The sequence below is a fragment of the Polypterus senegalus genome, chromosome 11 (genome assembly GCF_016835505.1).
Source record: "Polypterus senegalus isolate Bchr_013 chromosome 11, ASM1683550v1, whole genome shotgun sequence".
Lineage (NCBI taxonomy): Eukaryota > Metazoa > Chordata > Cladistia > Polypteriformes > Polypteridae > Polypterus > Polypterus senegalus.
The window spans coordinates 116,025,947-116,043,549 of NC_053164.1; the positions used below are offsets into that span (position 1 = coordinate 116,025,947).

The window sequence follows — 17,603 nt, forward strand, 5'->3', positions numbered from 1 at the left end:
ATAACGCCGTCAATGGCTTAACTAACTAAGGTGGTTGCTTTTCAAATTCTGAGCGTAGTGCTAGCCCGAGTTCGATCCGACTTAAAGACTCATCAAAATTAATAATAATAAAAAAATGATCAGAATTGAAATCTTTATAACCAATTTGAACTAAATAATTTTGAGAGATACTGTGGAAGGATCGCAGAAGAGATCTGTTCGGGAATCACCCCTACTCAAAATCTCCATCAAAATGCGAAGTCAAATTGCGGACGGCAGCTCACGTATTTACATTAATCCATTTCTATTCATTGCCATTTGATGTCCATGAACCCCTCCATTGAATAAGGCAGTGGTTCTCAATCTGTGGGGCGGGCACCCTAGGGGGGCGCGAAGTAACAAAAAGGGGGACGCGAAGATGTGAATAAAAGAAAACAAGAATCAAAAATATGAAAAAAACATCTGTTGGAGCCAAAATAAATTAACTTAAACTACATTCTGATACTAGAACAATAAATATAGAGTTAGATAAATGTCGGTAAAAGTTAAGTAGGTATAATAAAATATGCATTTACATTTCAAAAAAATGTTAGGGGGGGCGTGATTAAAACTGTTATGAACACTTGGGTCGCAAATACTTAAAGGTTGAGAAACGCTGGAATAAGGTGATAACAAACCCACTGTGGTAAATCAGGTTGAATTCGCTCTGCTGCACCAAACATTGAAAGGTGTCAATCTGGAGTACATCAGAGAGACAGAGACACGGCGCAGATCAGTCACCTGTACACAAACACACACGGGACACTTCAAGGTGAACAGTGCACATATCAAGGTCGGCATTAAAGATCCTCTTGAGTGCTGAGGCAACAAAAAGCATTGGGATAAACACATCTGGAACTGCTGTTGAAAAAGCATTTGCTTTTAACAGCAGCATCCCTCCCTCGTGCACACATCTTCAAGGTTTGAACAGGCGATCAGTAAAAAGTTTTTTAGTCACAGCACAGTGCAATAATAAAACATTTCCTGAAAAATATAGCTGTCCAGTCAGTATCATTCCTAAGCAATCTTCCAGTAATAGAGGAGCAATCCCAGTTACTAGCACATTTACCGTGTAGAAAACACTCAAAGTAAGAACACAATGAAAAAAATGAAAAAAAAAAGAAAATCAGACTCTTTTGGGTCATAATTGACAGTGGGTGGACGTGGGACCCGAAACCACGCCTTATTATGAAGCGGTAACGCTACCGCTGCACCACTACTATTTTCAGGAAGGTGGAATATATTGTATGTTTTTTAATGTATGCATGTATGTATGTACTAAAGACGAAAACAATTATATATAGATGTATACTATATGACATGCGTTCAGTGTTGCATGAAAACGTTGCATGAGGCGAAGAATGGATATTTATGAGAGTATTATAGTGAGAGATATGTCGTCACCCATATTGCTAAAGCTCTTCTTTGCAGCATTATGCATTCAACAAGTCTGCGTTTGTATGATGTATAATTTATAATTTTAGTTTTTTGCCACAAAGTATTATCAGGCACAATCATTTAACATGTATTGATCATCTACAAACATTAATTTCAATGGGAATTCTGTTGAGTTTTTTAACTCTGTTGATGCCATATGTACTTCAAACGGGAGCTCGATGAATAAATAATGAGTCAAAGCTTTGCGCAGACATGTGTAGTACTGAGATTGATCATGACGGGCTTCGAACGGGGCTCCAAAGCCTCAGACATGCGTAGTACTGAGATCATGACAGGGCTCTGAAGCCTCAGACATGCGTAGTACTGAGATCATAACGGGGCTCCCGAAGCCTCAGACATGCGTAGTACTGAGATTGCATCATGACGGGCTTCGAACAGGGCTTCGAAGCCTCAGACAATCTTGACGGGGCTCCGAAGCCTCAGACATGCGTAGTACTGAGATTGGATCATGACAGGGCTTCGAGAAGACATGATCTCTGGTTACTGAATCTTTGTGAAGCCCCAGCACACTGAAAGGCATTGACCTCTATATTTTGAGAGTCTATCTGACACTTAACTCTCTAGTTATATTTTGTAATTCGTATTGACATTACACATTTCAGTTGATATGGTTAAACTACAATTCAGGTAGTTGCTGAGAATTAATTATTGTTCTTGTGGATTGCTGTGATTTCCTTTGTCTGATACATAGTGTCAAAGATATATTGTCATATATCAACTTTATATATATGAAAAGATTAGATAAATTGTGCAACCTTTTTATGGAACACTTAATTTTGTTCAAAACCCTATGTCATATAGTGTAATATAATTTTTTCGTCTTCATTAGGAGAATACAAACTATTTTAACGTGCATATGTCAAACAACATATTTCATTCGCCGCAGTAAGAACAGTAGTAGTAGTTCAGTTGTGCAGAACTCGTTAATTATCCCGATTAGGTGGCTCAGTGGTGTTGTCACTGTCTCTTAGTAAAAACACCAGGGGTTCGCGCCGCTGATCCTCCTCTTGTGAAAGTTTTTGTTTCTGATCCTCCATTTAATAAGCTTGGACGGATAGCGAGCGAATCGAGCTATCGAGGGAAGGTTGGGCCATGCGTAGTCGAGCAGGGGCCACACGTCCCTAATTATATTGTATATGTAAAGAGTTTCACTGTAAAACGTAATAAGCTTCATATTTGTGTGTTTGGAGACCCTGGTGTCGTACTGAATTTGTATTGTAGAAAAACAAACTACTGTCCAGCATGCCTAATTGTGTCTTTTCGTGTCTGATCGCTATACAGCACTTTCAACTTGGGACAATTTGCTATAAACAGTTTCAGCCAACCAGCGCCTTCTAAACATGCAGAACGACAGTGTGAACCTTTATTGTAGCGGCGCAGCAGCTTCATTTCAGTCAGTCATTGTCCTGTTAGACTATTTACTGTTAAGTGCTGCTTGAGCTACCGTTTATAGTACAACAGGTGGCCTACGTAGTTCTTAAATCGATATTGAAATGCACACACAAGTCTCCTAAATTATTTATTGAAATGCCTACATTTACAGTGTCCGTTTTAGGAAGTCGTAGTTTTACTTGTTCCCGTTATTAGGAATTATAATTTCTCAGTGTCACATATTATTCGTTACTACTCGCGAGTCCCGTATCATTGAGACTCTGTTTTATATTCTGTATAAGCAAACTTTTTAAAAGGAGCGTTAATTGAACTGACTATAGTAGACTTGTCATCTTCTGACTTTATTGATTTGATATTGTATGGACTGCGCTGTTTCTTTTTTTTGTGACATCGCGTCAGTAGAGAGTGCGTCACATTAACAATGCATTCTGTCCTAAATGGCAGCGCACACGCTTTTTTATATTTCCTAAAGGCCAATGTGTCTCAATTTGCTCATTAATATATTTTGACAGTGTATTTTAGTGAGAATGATTATAAACATATTACCCATGTTCATTACCCATGTAGATATGTAACGTTTGGTGAGTATAAATAAAAAGTAACAACACATATAATAGTTATGTTGCATTGTTTATGATTAACAAAATGCATCGTTTATCTGAAATGTTCTACTTATACAGTCGATTTATTCCACTTCTGAAGGTGTACATTGTCGGTATTCTCCATTGCATTTGCCCCCGAGTGTAACATGTGCCAGTGTAACTGAGGGATGGCAGACAAGCTCACGTAATGGGTGACAAGGAACATTCTCGCCCTGATGCCCAGGCTCTTGTCATGAATATTCCCATCTTGTGCTTTTTCTCGTTCCTGCAAGTTTACTATTATTATTGGACACATACAGTGGTGTGAAAAACTATTTGCCCCCTTCCTGATTTCTTATTCTTTTGCATGTTTGTCACACAAAATGTTTCTGATCATCACACACATTTAACCATTAGTCAAATATAACACAAGTAAACACAAAATGCAGTTTTTAAATGATGGTTTTTATTATTTGGGGAGAAAAAAATCCAAACCTACATGGCCCTGTGTGAAAAAGTAATTGCCCCCTTGTTAAAAAGTAACCTAACTGTGGTGTATCACACCTGAGTTCAATTTCCGTAGCCACCCCCAGGCCTGATTACTGCTACATCTGTTTCAATCAAGAAATCGCTTAAATAGGAGCTGCCTGACACAGAGAAGTAGACCAAAAGCACCTCAAAAGCTAGACATCATGCCAAGATCCAAAGAAATTCAGGAACAAATGAGAACAGAAGTAATTGAGATCTATCAGTCTGGTAAAGGTTATAAAGCCATTTCTAAAGCTTTGGGACTCCAGCAAACCACAGTGAGAGCCATTATCCACAAATGGCAAAAACATGGAACAGTGGTGAACCTTCCCAGGAGTGGCCGGCCGACCAAAATTACCCCAAGAGCGCAGAGACGACTCATCCGAGAGGTCACAAAAGACCCCAGGACAACGTCTAAAGAACTGCAGGCCTCACTTGCCTCAATTAAGGTCAGTGTTCACCACTCCACCATAAGAAAGAGACTGGGCAAAACGCCTGCATGGCAGATTTCCAAGACGCAAAACCACTGTTAAGCAAAAGAACATTAGGCTCGCCTCAATTTTGCTAAGAAACATCTCAATGATTGCCAATACTTTTGGGAAAATACCTTGTGGACTGATGAAACAAAAGTTGAACTTTTTGGAAGGCAAATGTCCTGTTACATCTGACGTAAAAGGAACACAGCATTTCAGAAAAAGAACATCATACCAACAGTAAAATATGGTGGTGGTAGTGTGATTGGTCTGGGGTTGTTTTGCTGCTTCAGGACCTGGAAGGCTTGCTGTGATAGATGGAACCATGAATTCTACTGTCTACCAAAAATCCTGAAGGAGAATGTCCGCCATCTGTTCACAACTCACGCTGAAGCGATCTTGGTGCTGCAACAGGACAATGACCCAAAACACACCAGCAAATCCACCTCTGAATGGCTGAAGAAAAACAAAATGAAGACTTTGGAGTGGCCTAGTCAAAGTCCTGACCTGAATCCAATTGAGATGCTATGGCATGACCTTAAAAAGGCGGTTCATGCTAGAAAACCCTCAAATAAAGCTGAATTACAACAATTCTGCAAAGATGAGTGGGCCAAAATTCCTCCAGAGCGCTGTAAAAGACTCATTGCAAGTTATCACAAACGCTTGATTGCAGTTATTGCTGCTAAGGGTGGCCCAACCAGATATTAGGTTCAGGGGGCAATTACTTTTTCACACAGGCCATGTAGGTTTGGATTTTTTCTCCCTAAATAATAAAAACCATAATTTAAAAACTGCATTTTGTGTTTACTTGTGTTATATTTGACTAATGGTTAAATGTGTTTGATGATCAGAAACATTTTGTGTGACAAACATGCAAAAGAATAAGAAATCAGGAAGGGGGGCAAATAGTTTTTCACACCACTGTATGTAGAGGAAATGTGTTTTATTTTATGTCTATGAAAGGAAGGACGGTAAAGCCTTGAATGAAACTGAATGTTGATGCTTTGGGTAACAAGACAGGTTAAGGAGCAGGGAACATTGAATGTGACAGTGAGTGCGGCGGATTGTGTAACTGGAAGATGGTTTAAGAATACAGAAACGACAAAAGCTTAATCTTTCAGTAATTCTATTTACGTCAATTATTTACTCTGTTGTGCTGCAGTTCGGAAGATTACTTATTTACCCCGCCAGCGCAACCTTTGATAAGATGCATTTAGAAGGAAAGGATGTTGCTGACAAACTCAGATGCTTTTTTGAAAGTTTGGCTCCAGGTGTGCTTATCCAGCTGCTCCTTCTTGTCAGTACTTGAGTGATCTTTATGTTCACCTCTGGATGAATTCTCAAAGTTTCTTTACAACTTTTTTGTCTCATTAACGCAGAAATCGAGGCTTTCCTAAAATTGCAGAAGACACTGTTGATGGCGCTTGATTCTGTTTTAAAGACAGTTGTGATTAGTTATGCAGAACACGCTTTTACTCACATTGCTTTTTGGAAATCAATAATACAAATCAGCAACAGATCTGGGAATCACTGAATAGTAAAAACGTTTAATGAGGAGTGTCTTGCGCATATACTGGTGTAATGACCACGTCGGCTTTAGTGAAGCATTTCTTCGCCTCTCTGATATGATCGACATGGGGTAGAATAGATTCTGGATTGTTATAATACATGCTACCTTACACAAAATATGCTCATCAATTTGTTACAGATTCTTGGTGGACACGATTCCACACCAAGGGAAAAGGTGCCCCATGTAAAGTTTGATGGGATTAACATACGCAAGAAAACAAGGATTTGATTCATTTTGCCATGTCTTTTGATTCTGTTATATTATTATATTTAGGTTCATATTTATTTTTGCACGGCTAGCTAGCCCCTTTCATCTGCTGAGCCAATCCTATATTCGAGTTGTTCAATGCAAAATGGTAACATGTCCTTCAGATTATCAAGCATGAGCACAAAACAAGTTTGGTATTCATTTTAGTCATCTCACTTTTACTTTTTTCTCAATACTATTCTCTGTTTTCTCAAAGTTGCCATCCAACATACACTCATGGATGTTCATTCAATGGTAAAAATAGGCAGAGTGAATAGAAAGGACCATAAGATTAAACATGATCAAAAATAAAGCCAAATATGTCACCGTAAATTAATCAGAATGGCTAAGCCAAACCACATTATACATAAATTGTTAGAAAATAGAAAGTGGTCAGAAAGTTAGAGGTCTACCTTTGAAAAACTTTGTTTTATTGGCAGGCTGATGTTGTCAAACATTACACCCTGGGTTAGCCACGCATAGCATGACAATACAATGGTAACTGTCAACAAAACCATTCCACAATATTAGCACCCAAGAAAACAAAATGGCATAGTGGAACAACATAAATTATCTTTTACTTTGTTAAATTTAAACATACATACATACATACATACATACAGAATTGGATTCCACACTACTCTGAGTAGTGAGAAAAGCGCTATATAAATGCAAAGAATTATTATCATTACCCTAGATCCCAATCTAGAATTACATTGCCTTGTGAAAGTATTCATCCCCCTCGGTGTTCGTCCTGTTTAGTCTCATCACAATCTGGAATTAAAATGGATTTTCATTTGGATTTAATGTAATGGACTTAACAATATAGTCCAAATTGCTGAAGTGGAATTAAAACAAAATACCTTGTATATATATATAAAACATGTAAAAACTGAAAAGTTGGAAGTGAATATGTATTCATTCCCTTTGTTATGAAAACCCTAATTAAAGTCTGGTTCAATGAATTAACTTTAAGTGACATAATTATTTGATCAGAGTCCACCTGTGTGCAATCAAAATGTCACATAGTCTGTCAAATGATGTCTGTTCTGAAAGGCCCCTGACACTGCAACACCACCAAGCAAACAACATGAAGACGTGTCAGAGACAAAAATGTAGAGAAGTATAGGTCAAGATTTGGTTATAAATAAATATCCAAAACATTAAATATTCCATGGGGCACCATTAAATCCATTATAACAAAATGAAAAAAAATATGACACCACTACAAACCTGACAAGACTAGACTGTCATACCAAAACTCACATACAGGGCAAGGACGCTATTAATCAGAGATGCAACAGACAGAAGATAACATTGAAGGAGCTGCAAAGATCCACAGCAGAGATGGGAGTTCCTGTCCATATTACTTCTTTAAACCATGCACTTCGTAGAGCTGGGTTTTATGGAAGAATGGCCAGAAAAAAGTCATTACTTAAAGATCCATCCATTATCCAACCCACTATATCCTAACTACAGGGTCTGCCGAAGCCAACACAGGGCACAAGGCAGGAAACAAACCCCAGGCAAGGCACCAGCCCACTACAGGGTGTGTACACACACCAACCACAATTTAGAATCATCAATGCACCTAACCTGCATGTGTTTGGACTGTGGGAGGAAACTGGAGTACCAGGTGGAAACCCACGCAGACTCCATGCAGGGAGGACCCGGGAAGCAAACCCAGGTCTCCTAACTGTGAGGCAGCAGCGCTACCCACTGCGCCACTGTGCCGTCCCTACTTAAAGGTAAAAATAAAAAAAACACACATTTGGAGTTTGCCCAACAGCATGTGGCGGACTCCTCAAACACATGGAAGAAGTAGGTAAGATTAAAATTGAACTTTTTCTCAATCATAGGGAATTCCATGGGTGGCACAAACCCAACACTTACCAACACCCTGAGAACACAATTCCCACAGTGAAGCATGATGGTGGCATCATCATGTTGTGGGGATGTTTTTCATCCTCAGGGTTAGGAAAATCGGTTAGAATTGGAGGAAAGATGGATGGCACTAAATACAGAGCAATTCTTAAAGAAAACCTGTTTCAGTCTGCTTGAGATTTTAGACTAGGACAAAGTTTCACCTTCCAGCAGGACAATGGACTTAAACATACTGCTTAAGCTACACTGGAGTGGTTTCAAGGGAAACATTTTAATGTTTTAGAATAGGCTAGTCAAAGCCCATACCTCAATCCAATTGTGAATATAGAAACATTCCCTAAGAGACAAAAGTTGGCTGTACAAAGTATTGACTTTGGGGGTGCATACCTATGCACACTCATGATTTCTGTTTTATCTTGATTATTTTTTTTGTCACAATAAAAAATTACTTGTACCTTAAAAGTGGTAGGCATGTTGTGTAAACCAAATGGTGCTAACCCCCTAATGTTAAATCTTCAGTATTTTTTATTTTTGTATTCATAATAAAATAAAAAATGTTATTATTATTAATTATTATTATTCATAACATTATTATTATTATTTTTTTTTTAACTATTTGATTGCAAATGCTCCCTCCACCAGCTCTTAAATAGAGTGGGCACTTTTACCTTGCAAGTTAAGTAATGCAGATAACATTATTAATTTAATTTTTCTTTTACTGGTTTTTGATGTTCTACTATAATTTTATTGTGACTCAACACACCCAGTTTAAAAATAGCCTCCTACCAGCATCTTTGATAAACTTCTGTTATTTTGTAAAACATATTGGACCTGCTTTGATTTGTAATTAGCTGTCTGTTTTGAGTGAAGGTGGAGTTTTTAGAGTGATTTATGATTACAAATTTTAATAACTGTATCTCTCAGATATGTGGGATTGATTATATTTCTGACTGAGCAAACTTTAAATTTTCTTAATTTTCTTTAATTGAAATTTATGTTTGCATAATTATAATTTATATTTTTAAAATAAATACAATTAAAATAAAAAAATAATAAATGCCACTGTCAACCTGAGCCTTACACTAAATATAAAATCCATAGTATGGGACTGCCAAAAAAACTTTTTTTTACTACCAGCAGATATCCATCAGAAAATATGGGGTAAAAGCAATATGAAATAAAACAAATTAAACTGACAAAACTGCTTTCAGTAAGGAACTATTTCTACCTGTGCTGCCGAAAACTTTTTGGGAATTTTATAACTTTCTGTAACTAGCAATGCTTCATTGTTCTTTAGTGATAACCTCATCATTTTATGTGCATGAACACCATTCTACCAGGAATAAACAGTGAAACTTACTATTTAAGTGTACTCATTCAAAAATGTTGTCCTCATTTCCTTCATTACCATATCTGTAGCAAGAGGTCCTCAATTTTTGCTTTAAAATTAATTAATTGCTTTGTTATGGCAATTGCTTTGCCATAAAATTTGCATAATGCTAAGTGTTAATTAACACTGCAAATGTAGTAGAGGTAATAATATGGCCTTATCGCTTTAAAAAAAAATTAAAGCTTTTATAAAAATGCAATGCAGTGTAATCAGTTCATTTTAGATCTATTGTAATATACACCTGTACAAAGTACAAACACTCTTATGTGCTTGTTTTACAAACAGTCCCCATGTTCCCACTCAGAATAAATCTTGTTGTATAGGCTATGTAAAATAACAACACAGAATATAATAGGTGAAAAGCAGGTGCTGCTTAGGAGAAAACGTTTCGTATGATTTGAGTGCATTTGGTACAGTGTGCCAGCTTTGCCTATAAAAAATTTGATTTGAGTTCTTATAGCATAAGAAAGTAATATGATTTAAGTATGCATGTGCTTCCAGCACTAGCATATATTGTGAATTACAAAAGAAATTGCGTTCTCAGATCAGATGATTTAAGGTCACACTAACAAATCTGCCTCTTTATCACACGCTCAACATGTCTTTTGTGCAGAGAAGAATATAACCTTTGTGAAAACAGAACCTCAAAGATAAAAGCAGGATAATATACAGCCCAAAGCTTCAGAAATTTAACGAACTGCGAGTTCACCCAAGGTAAATTTCAAAACTCAACTTCCGTCAGCTGCTGCGAGCAGACAAGAAAACAGTAAATGCGTCCTTCACTCAAGAAAATAATACCAAGATTCTGTGCTGAAATGTATTACTTCCAGTTTACTTTTTTTGTCACAGGCATGCCTCAGAAATGCAGAAGGCACTTTTTCTTAAATCGAAACGTTTGCTGCTTCAAAGTGGATGTGTTCAGTAAGCTTTACAGCTTTTGTTTTCCCGTTTGGACCTAGGCCTCATCAATTCCATTTTAAAACGAAGAAACAGGCTAGGTGTTTTTTTTTTTAATTTATAAAAAGTAAACTTTAGAACATTATTTTATATGGCAAATTAATGATAGTGAAGAAACAATTTCGATTTGAAAAATACCAAATATGAGGGTGTAGGGATGAGCGTATGTGTAGGCAAAAGCTGACAATACAATGGCATACAATGTGGTCCAAATGAAAGAAAGAAACTCAAGTGTTTTGGGACAACAAACAGGCTAGTCTGTCTGATGTCTCATTTTTGCTGTATCATGACAGAACTGAAAAAGGAACATTAAAGGGCAGAAATTGCAGCTTAATCTGCCATACTTAGAAAGCCTTTGTACAGATAGCATTATGGGCAGTCAGAATATTATTGGTTGGCTATCAGAATTTGGCAAGCTTGTAATACTTTGGAAATATTAAAACCGTACTGCATGGAATTATAGAATTTGTCATGCCCTGCGATATCTAGCCATATAATCTGGCATCCTCAAGGTGACTCCATTCAACAGCTACAGTTGTTAAGTTTGACATCCCCTTAGACAAGAAGTCTTGTAATGTGCCAAAAGCTCAGTACTAATAACAAGGAGTAGGGTCATAGTCTTTAAAAATTCTGATTCTCTGCAGTCATACTGTAATGATTTAGTTCCATTTTTAACACAGTGGTTAAGAAAAGAGTTTATAATTTCTATGTAACAATTAAATACTATAATATTTTGGTTAATAAAAAGCAATGTTCTATTTCATTAGTTAGCCGAAAAGTTGTGCAGGATATTTAGAGATGACCATTACAGCATTTCAGTTATTTCTTTACTAGACATTAAGCCCGTTAAAATAACGGGCGCTAGAACAGTAGTGCATAAACATTTGTATGAACAGTCTATATTAAATGGCAAGGGACCTTGTATGTGGCTGTAATATGTTTCACTGTATTGTGTGCCTTTAATTTTCTCTCTCAGTAATACTGGTTTGTATTTCCGTGAAATGCCTGTAATTTTGTCTGACAGTAATACAGTGGAACCTCGGTTCATGACCATAATTCGTTCCAGAACTCTGGTTGTAACCCGATTTGGTCGTGAACCGAAGTAATTTCCTCCATAGATTGTATGTAAATACAATTAAGCCGTTCCAGACCGTATGAATTGTATGTAAATATATATTTTTTTAAGTTCTTAAGCCCAAATATAGTTAACTATACCATAGAAAGCACAGCGTAATAGTAAACTAAATGTAAAAACATTGAATAACACTAAGAAAACCTTGAACAACAGAGAAAACTAACACTGCAAGAATTTGTGCTATAGCTTTATGACCCGCTCGCTAAAAACTTGTTTTTTAATGAGTTTTAAGCACAGGGGAAAAAATGAACATTTGAAAAATCTGTAATTTAATAAACAACCAAGAAAAGTAACATTGCAACAATGCACGCCGCGCCTGTGTGTGTGTCTCTCTTGCGCGCCTTTGTGTGTGTCTCGCGTTTGTGTCTCTTAAGCGCACGCCTCTGTGTCTGTGTGTGTGTCTGTCTGTCTCTCGCCTGTGTGTGTGTGTGTGTCTGTCTGTCGCGCGTGCCTGTGTGTGTCTGTCTCGTGTGTGTGTGTGTCTCGCGTGTGCATGTGACTCGTGTGTGTGTGTGTGACTCTTGTGTGTGTCTCGTGCGCGCCTGTGTGTGTGCATGACTCGTGCGTGCCTGTGTGTGTGTCAATCTCTCTCTCTGTTACAGGGAATGCACAGGAAGAGACTGAACACGTGCTGTGTGGCCCTGCGCATGCGCACTTCTCCAGAAGACACACACACACGGACACCGCGCGCCTGTGTGTGTGTGTGTGTGACTCGCGCGCGCCTGTATGTGTGCGTGACTCGTGCGCGCCTGTGTGTGGTTGTGTGTGTCTGTCTCTCTCTCTGCACAGGGAATGCACAGGAAGAGACTGAACACGTGCTGTGTGGCCCCGCGCATGCGCACTTCTCCAGAAGACACACACACACGGACACCGCGCTACTGTGTGTGTGTTTGTGTGACGCGCCTGTGTGTGTGTGACTCGAGCGCGCCTATGTGTGTCCATGTGCACTTCACCAGAAGACACACACACACGGATACTGGACGCACACAAGGGTTTTATTAAAGAGGATGATACTACAGTTCATACTAAACATATTCTCTACAATAACAGTGAAACAAACCAAGGAAAGTATTATTAGTATGGTTGCCAGATTATTGTGGCTTTTATGTGCCTAGCATTTTATTAGTATGATTTTCATTAAGCATTTTTATTAAACATGTAACATATGAATTTAGATAGATAGATAGATAGATAGATAGATAGATAGATAGATAGATAGATAGATAGATAGATAGATAGATAGATACTTTATTAATGCCTAAGGGGAAATTCACCTACTTCAGCAGCAGCATACTGAATAAACCAATATTAATTAAAGATATTTAATTTAGAATTTATGCAGTAACTGTAAATAACAGTAAATGTTTATCAGGGTAATTTAGGTGTGATTCATACAGTGGCCGATCAAATTGAACATTTCTGAGTATGACATACATAGGCTTCATGCTCCTAAGTTTAAGTTTCACAAGAGCTAATGTATTAATATCAAGACCTGACAAGTGTGAAATGCTGCAAGGTTTTATCTTATACCTTCTGTGAGCTGATCTTTGAAAATGCCTTCGTGCAATTCTAATTAATATTGAATAAAGTACATTCCTCTGTGTTCTCCAAGTGAAATCCTGCTGTTTTAGCAAAAACTTGTCTGGTTTGTTGTAAAATTACACTGAAATTCTCTTTTTAACCCTCTTTCAGAAACGTTTAAAAGCTGCAGAAGCAGAAAGCAGACTGAAACAGGTTTACATCCCCAACTAGTAAGTGGAAACATATGTATATTTCTTTCTCATAAAATCTTCAAAGAATTTGGTAGGGATTAATCCTCCAACGAAAGGTACCTCTTATAAAATGGTCATCGTTAGTAATACAAGTAAAATATCTAAGTATTACAATCACTTCTTTGCTATAGCTCATTGGTAATATAGCCATCTATTTCCTTGTACCTGTTTTTAACAAATTCAGGGTTGCAAGAACTGGACTGTGGTCTGGTAGGATATATTAGTGGAGATGCCTGCACTCTACCTAGACTAATTTACTATCAACAATTTGCTTAACAAGCTTGTCTTTAAAGAAGAGATAAAGAATTAGGTAAACAGTCAAACTTCACTCATACTGTGATGGCCTGGGATTCAAACGTAGTATTCTGGACCTGTGAAATCTGGGACAGTAACTAGTGTGCTACATGTGCTAGGATATGTGAATGTTTTTTCTTTTTTTTTTGTCTTACTGTACTGTTCAATTTCTGATCATTATGAATTTACTTTTACATTTGATCTAAGTTTGCATTTTCTTCCAGGCTGACTAATTATATTTTAATGTTATGTTTTGTTAATTTGCAATGGCATTTTAAACTTTTTACAGACATCTCCATTTTGTTAATGACAAATAAGACACTGGAGCCTTGTGACCAGGAAACATTTCATAGATATTGCAATGCGTGATGCCACTGTTGCAACACTATTTACTTGCTAGAAACTGTTCAGCATTGTGGATTACTCTCCAAAGACTCTAGGCTATGAAAATCTTGTTTACCTTTCTTTATGGCTTACTCCTTAAACTCTGATTTTGACTAGTGATTAGGATTAGGTAGTTTGGTTTTGAATAGATTTAACAACTTCTTCCCCCTGTGTGTTTCTTCTCTTTAATAAGTCTTTTTTAAGTCTCTTTAATAAACGCACTAGTGCTCTGTTTTCCATTTCCATTTTAGTAGAGCAAATTGTTATTACAAAGACCTGTTTAGATTTTTTCCCAACTGAATAAAATATGCTCTGACCAATATTATATTTAAAATTTACTTACAAAATCACTGAAAGACAGAAGACAATTAATTGCACCCACAACACCGAAAAGGTGCACTCTGTTTTTACCAGTGCCATACACTATTTTATGCAGCTGATTTTGGATTTTTTTTAATTTAAATGTAACACAAATTAATGTTTTTTTTTATTTAAATGTAACACAAATTAACTTTTTTAAGAAGTGTGGACAGCAAAAATCATATACAATCAGAATTTTTCAGATTGGTTTTAGTTTATTTTCGTATGTGCTGCTAAATGTGATGCAGACATATTTGAATTTGATGTACATTTGAGTGTTTAAATTTAAGATTATCTAAAAACTTAGACACCCCAACTAATTTTACTTCACTGTGGCAACTTAAGGCCTTTGGTGATAGTAATAATCTGCCAAACCAGGAAGTAAAACTGTTGTCTAAAGTCTTCTCTCTTCCCGAGACCACAAAATAGAAGATTGACAGCCATTCCACCACAGACATCACTTCCGTTATCCGCTCTCCTGGACCTGTCATTCCTTTAGGGATCATTTGCTGTAAAACCACAGATACCGCCATCTTAAATCAATTTTTTTCTGGACTTGCGTCTGAAAAGACGTTTCTTCAGTGCTTCTGAAAACTGTTTTGTCACCAACACTTTATCTTTATTTGTGCTTTCATTGCAATAGATTTTGACATAAGTAATTGAACATCCCCCTTGACATTTAAAATTGTGAAACCAGTGTTTTGCAACTAAACCTTTCACATTTTGCTTCTCTTCCTCTCTTGCATCCACAGGGTTTTACGTACAGATATAGATATGGCAGTGGTAATTGCATTCAAATAAAACATCTATGATCTTTCATTTTCTGTTTCTATTCCTTGATATCCTAAACTAACAAAATGCAGATGTCTTACATAGAAAAGCAATATTATGTGGCACAACAGCCAATGTGTTGTTGGCTTTATTAGTAGTCTATTAAGTCACATCTGACAAATTTATTTTATTATCATTTTCCATGTAGAACAAATATCTTCGCACACTTCAGATTTGGATCTTTTGCAATATTAATGTCAACAGTTAAACAAACAAATTAGATATGAACCAAAATTGTAATTGAGTCACTTTTAATTGCAGTGTAAACATAGCCTAACAGTTCTTTAACTTTTAAATTAATTGATGACACTAGTAAATTTGTTCATCACTTGAACAAAATTAAACATTTTCAGATTTATTTTCTATATGAATTATTATTTAAACACCAAAGACAGTTTTTTGCATTTATGGTTTGTATTGTTTGTGTGTGTTTGTGCGTGTATATGTATATTTGTGAGTTTGTATATGTTCTAAAAGGCGCTATATAGCGCCCGACCCGGCACAGACCACGCAGAAGCACGTGTACAAAACACACAGGCTTTATTGTCTTTCTTCACCCGTGGGCGCACGTCTTCCCCCGTGACCCACAGGCAATACACAGTCCCAAAGCACAACACACAAACTATGATCAACCCTTTCTGGCACCACCACTCCTCCCAGGCAACCTCGTCCTCTCCTCCCAATTCTGGCCAAGAATGAAGGGAGGTTGGCCCACTTTATTGCCCACCCGGAAGTGCTCCAGGTGCTTGACCAGCTGGTCTTAATTGCACCTCCGGGTGGGGCTGGTAAGTCGTCCCTTGTGGCGGCTGGCTCTCTGCAGCACCTCCTAGCGGCCACCCCATTTCCCATCCAGGCTGTCCCATGGAGCCACGGTGGAGACTGAGGAAGGACCCACAGCCAGGGAGACTGCCCCCAGGCGCCCCGGGGAAGGTATTGCACTGTCCATGGTGGCTCCCCCGGGACGTATGCAGCAGAGGCGTCCTGGCCGGGCATGGGACCTGGCTGTCCGTCACACTGCCCCTCCCTCAGATGAGGCTTGTGGGGCTCATCGGCCTGCCCCGCGAGGGCCGGTCTTCTCCAGGATGGGTAGTCGGTATCCCTGGTTCCGCAGCTGCGCCCTAAGAAAACACAATGAACAGGTCTGGGGCCAGATATGGCCACCGCGGTCACAGTTAAAACATAGCTGACCCCCTCCAGTATGGCCCCGGTGTGAGCGGAAGCAGGCAGGGAACCCCTGCCTCTTCACCCCCTCTGAGGAGGGCTCGTGACGGTTCCGCCCCTCTGTAGTGCAGCACTCCTGCGGCCCCAAGCCGTCAGGCATACACTGCATCTTGTAAGGAGGTTCTGGTTTCCTCTTCCGGTTCCTCCTCTTTCTTTGGGACGCACTGGCGGTCTGAGTCCCCCTATGAGAAAAGGAGGGACCCCGCACCGCCTGCGTCCCTTTGGACTGCCGCAAGACTGGCGCTGGCGGTCGGGCAGGTTGTTTGGCAGCCGGTTTCCACCTGCTGCCTCCCCGCACGCTCGTCCTCCCCGCTGTCAGTCATCGCAGCAGCCTCTTGTGTGGTCGGCGGGTTCGCCTGACAGGCAGTACTGATCAACACAGCTGCCGGCGTCCCGCCCCCCTTTTCTCTGCGGTACCGGCTTCACTTACCTGCGCCGCTCTGTCCTGCCGGTGGGAGGCTGGCCACCTCCCCTACAGCCCAGGAAATGTTAATAGTGGCGGCCGACGGTGGATTTGGGCTCTCCTTGTCGCCCCCCGCCGACCGCGTGCCAACAAGACCCTGTGGATCCCCCACGGGCCACTTTGGGTAGTCCGTAGGAGAGGGAAGGGAGTCCGTCATCACCGCCTGCCGATCCTCCTCGGCGGGAGTTTGACACACATACCTGTCTCTTGAAGCTGCTCCGGCTCTTCTTGCCGGGACACCACGCTGGGAAGCTCATCCGGGCTCTCCTCCCCCAGCCGCTAGATCAGGCCGAAAGGGAGACACTGCTCTGCCTCGCTCTCTCCCGAGCTGGCGCCGCCGTCACGCCAAGGACACACGTGCCCCTGCCCGCATCGGGTGCTTCGCCCCTCGGGGTCCAGGAGGTAGGATGACCCACATGCGGAAATACATACCCGCGGGCCATTACCTACCTCCGGCTGCAACCCGTGCGGCGGACTAGCGTGGCGGCGCCAGCCAATTGGCCTCGGTGTCCGCCCGGCTTTGTTCTTCCCCATTCCCGGTGCCTGCAGCAGCTCCTGGCTGCAAGGTCGTTTTTTATCAAATACACAGTACTAATGTGCATCCAACTGAGTCCAGAACGAGACTGAGGGAAAAGGGCAGGCTTTT

General features: G+C 39.5%; 1 protein-coding gene across 2 annotated transcripts in view; it reads left to right on the forward strand.

Annotated features, from left to right (window-relative positions):
* The window catches only part of LOC120539470 (metastasis-associated protein MTA1-like), a 335,861-nt gene that overhangs the window by 242,226 nt on the left and 76,032 nt on the right, over nucleotides 1-17,603 (forward strand). For both annotated transcript variants that reach the window (XM_039769548.1, XM_039769549.1), the window contains exon 11: nucleotides 13,325-13,383. In XM_039769548.1, coding sequence (XP_039625482.1) covers nucleotides 13,325-13,383 — 59 coding nt within the window. The remainder of the gene's footprint in view (nucleotides 1-13,324; nucleotides 13,384-17,603) is intronic.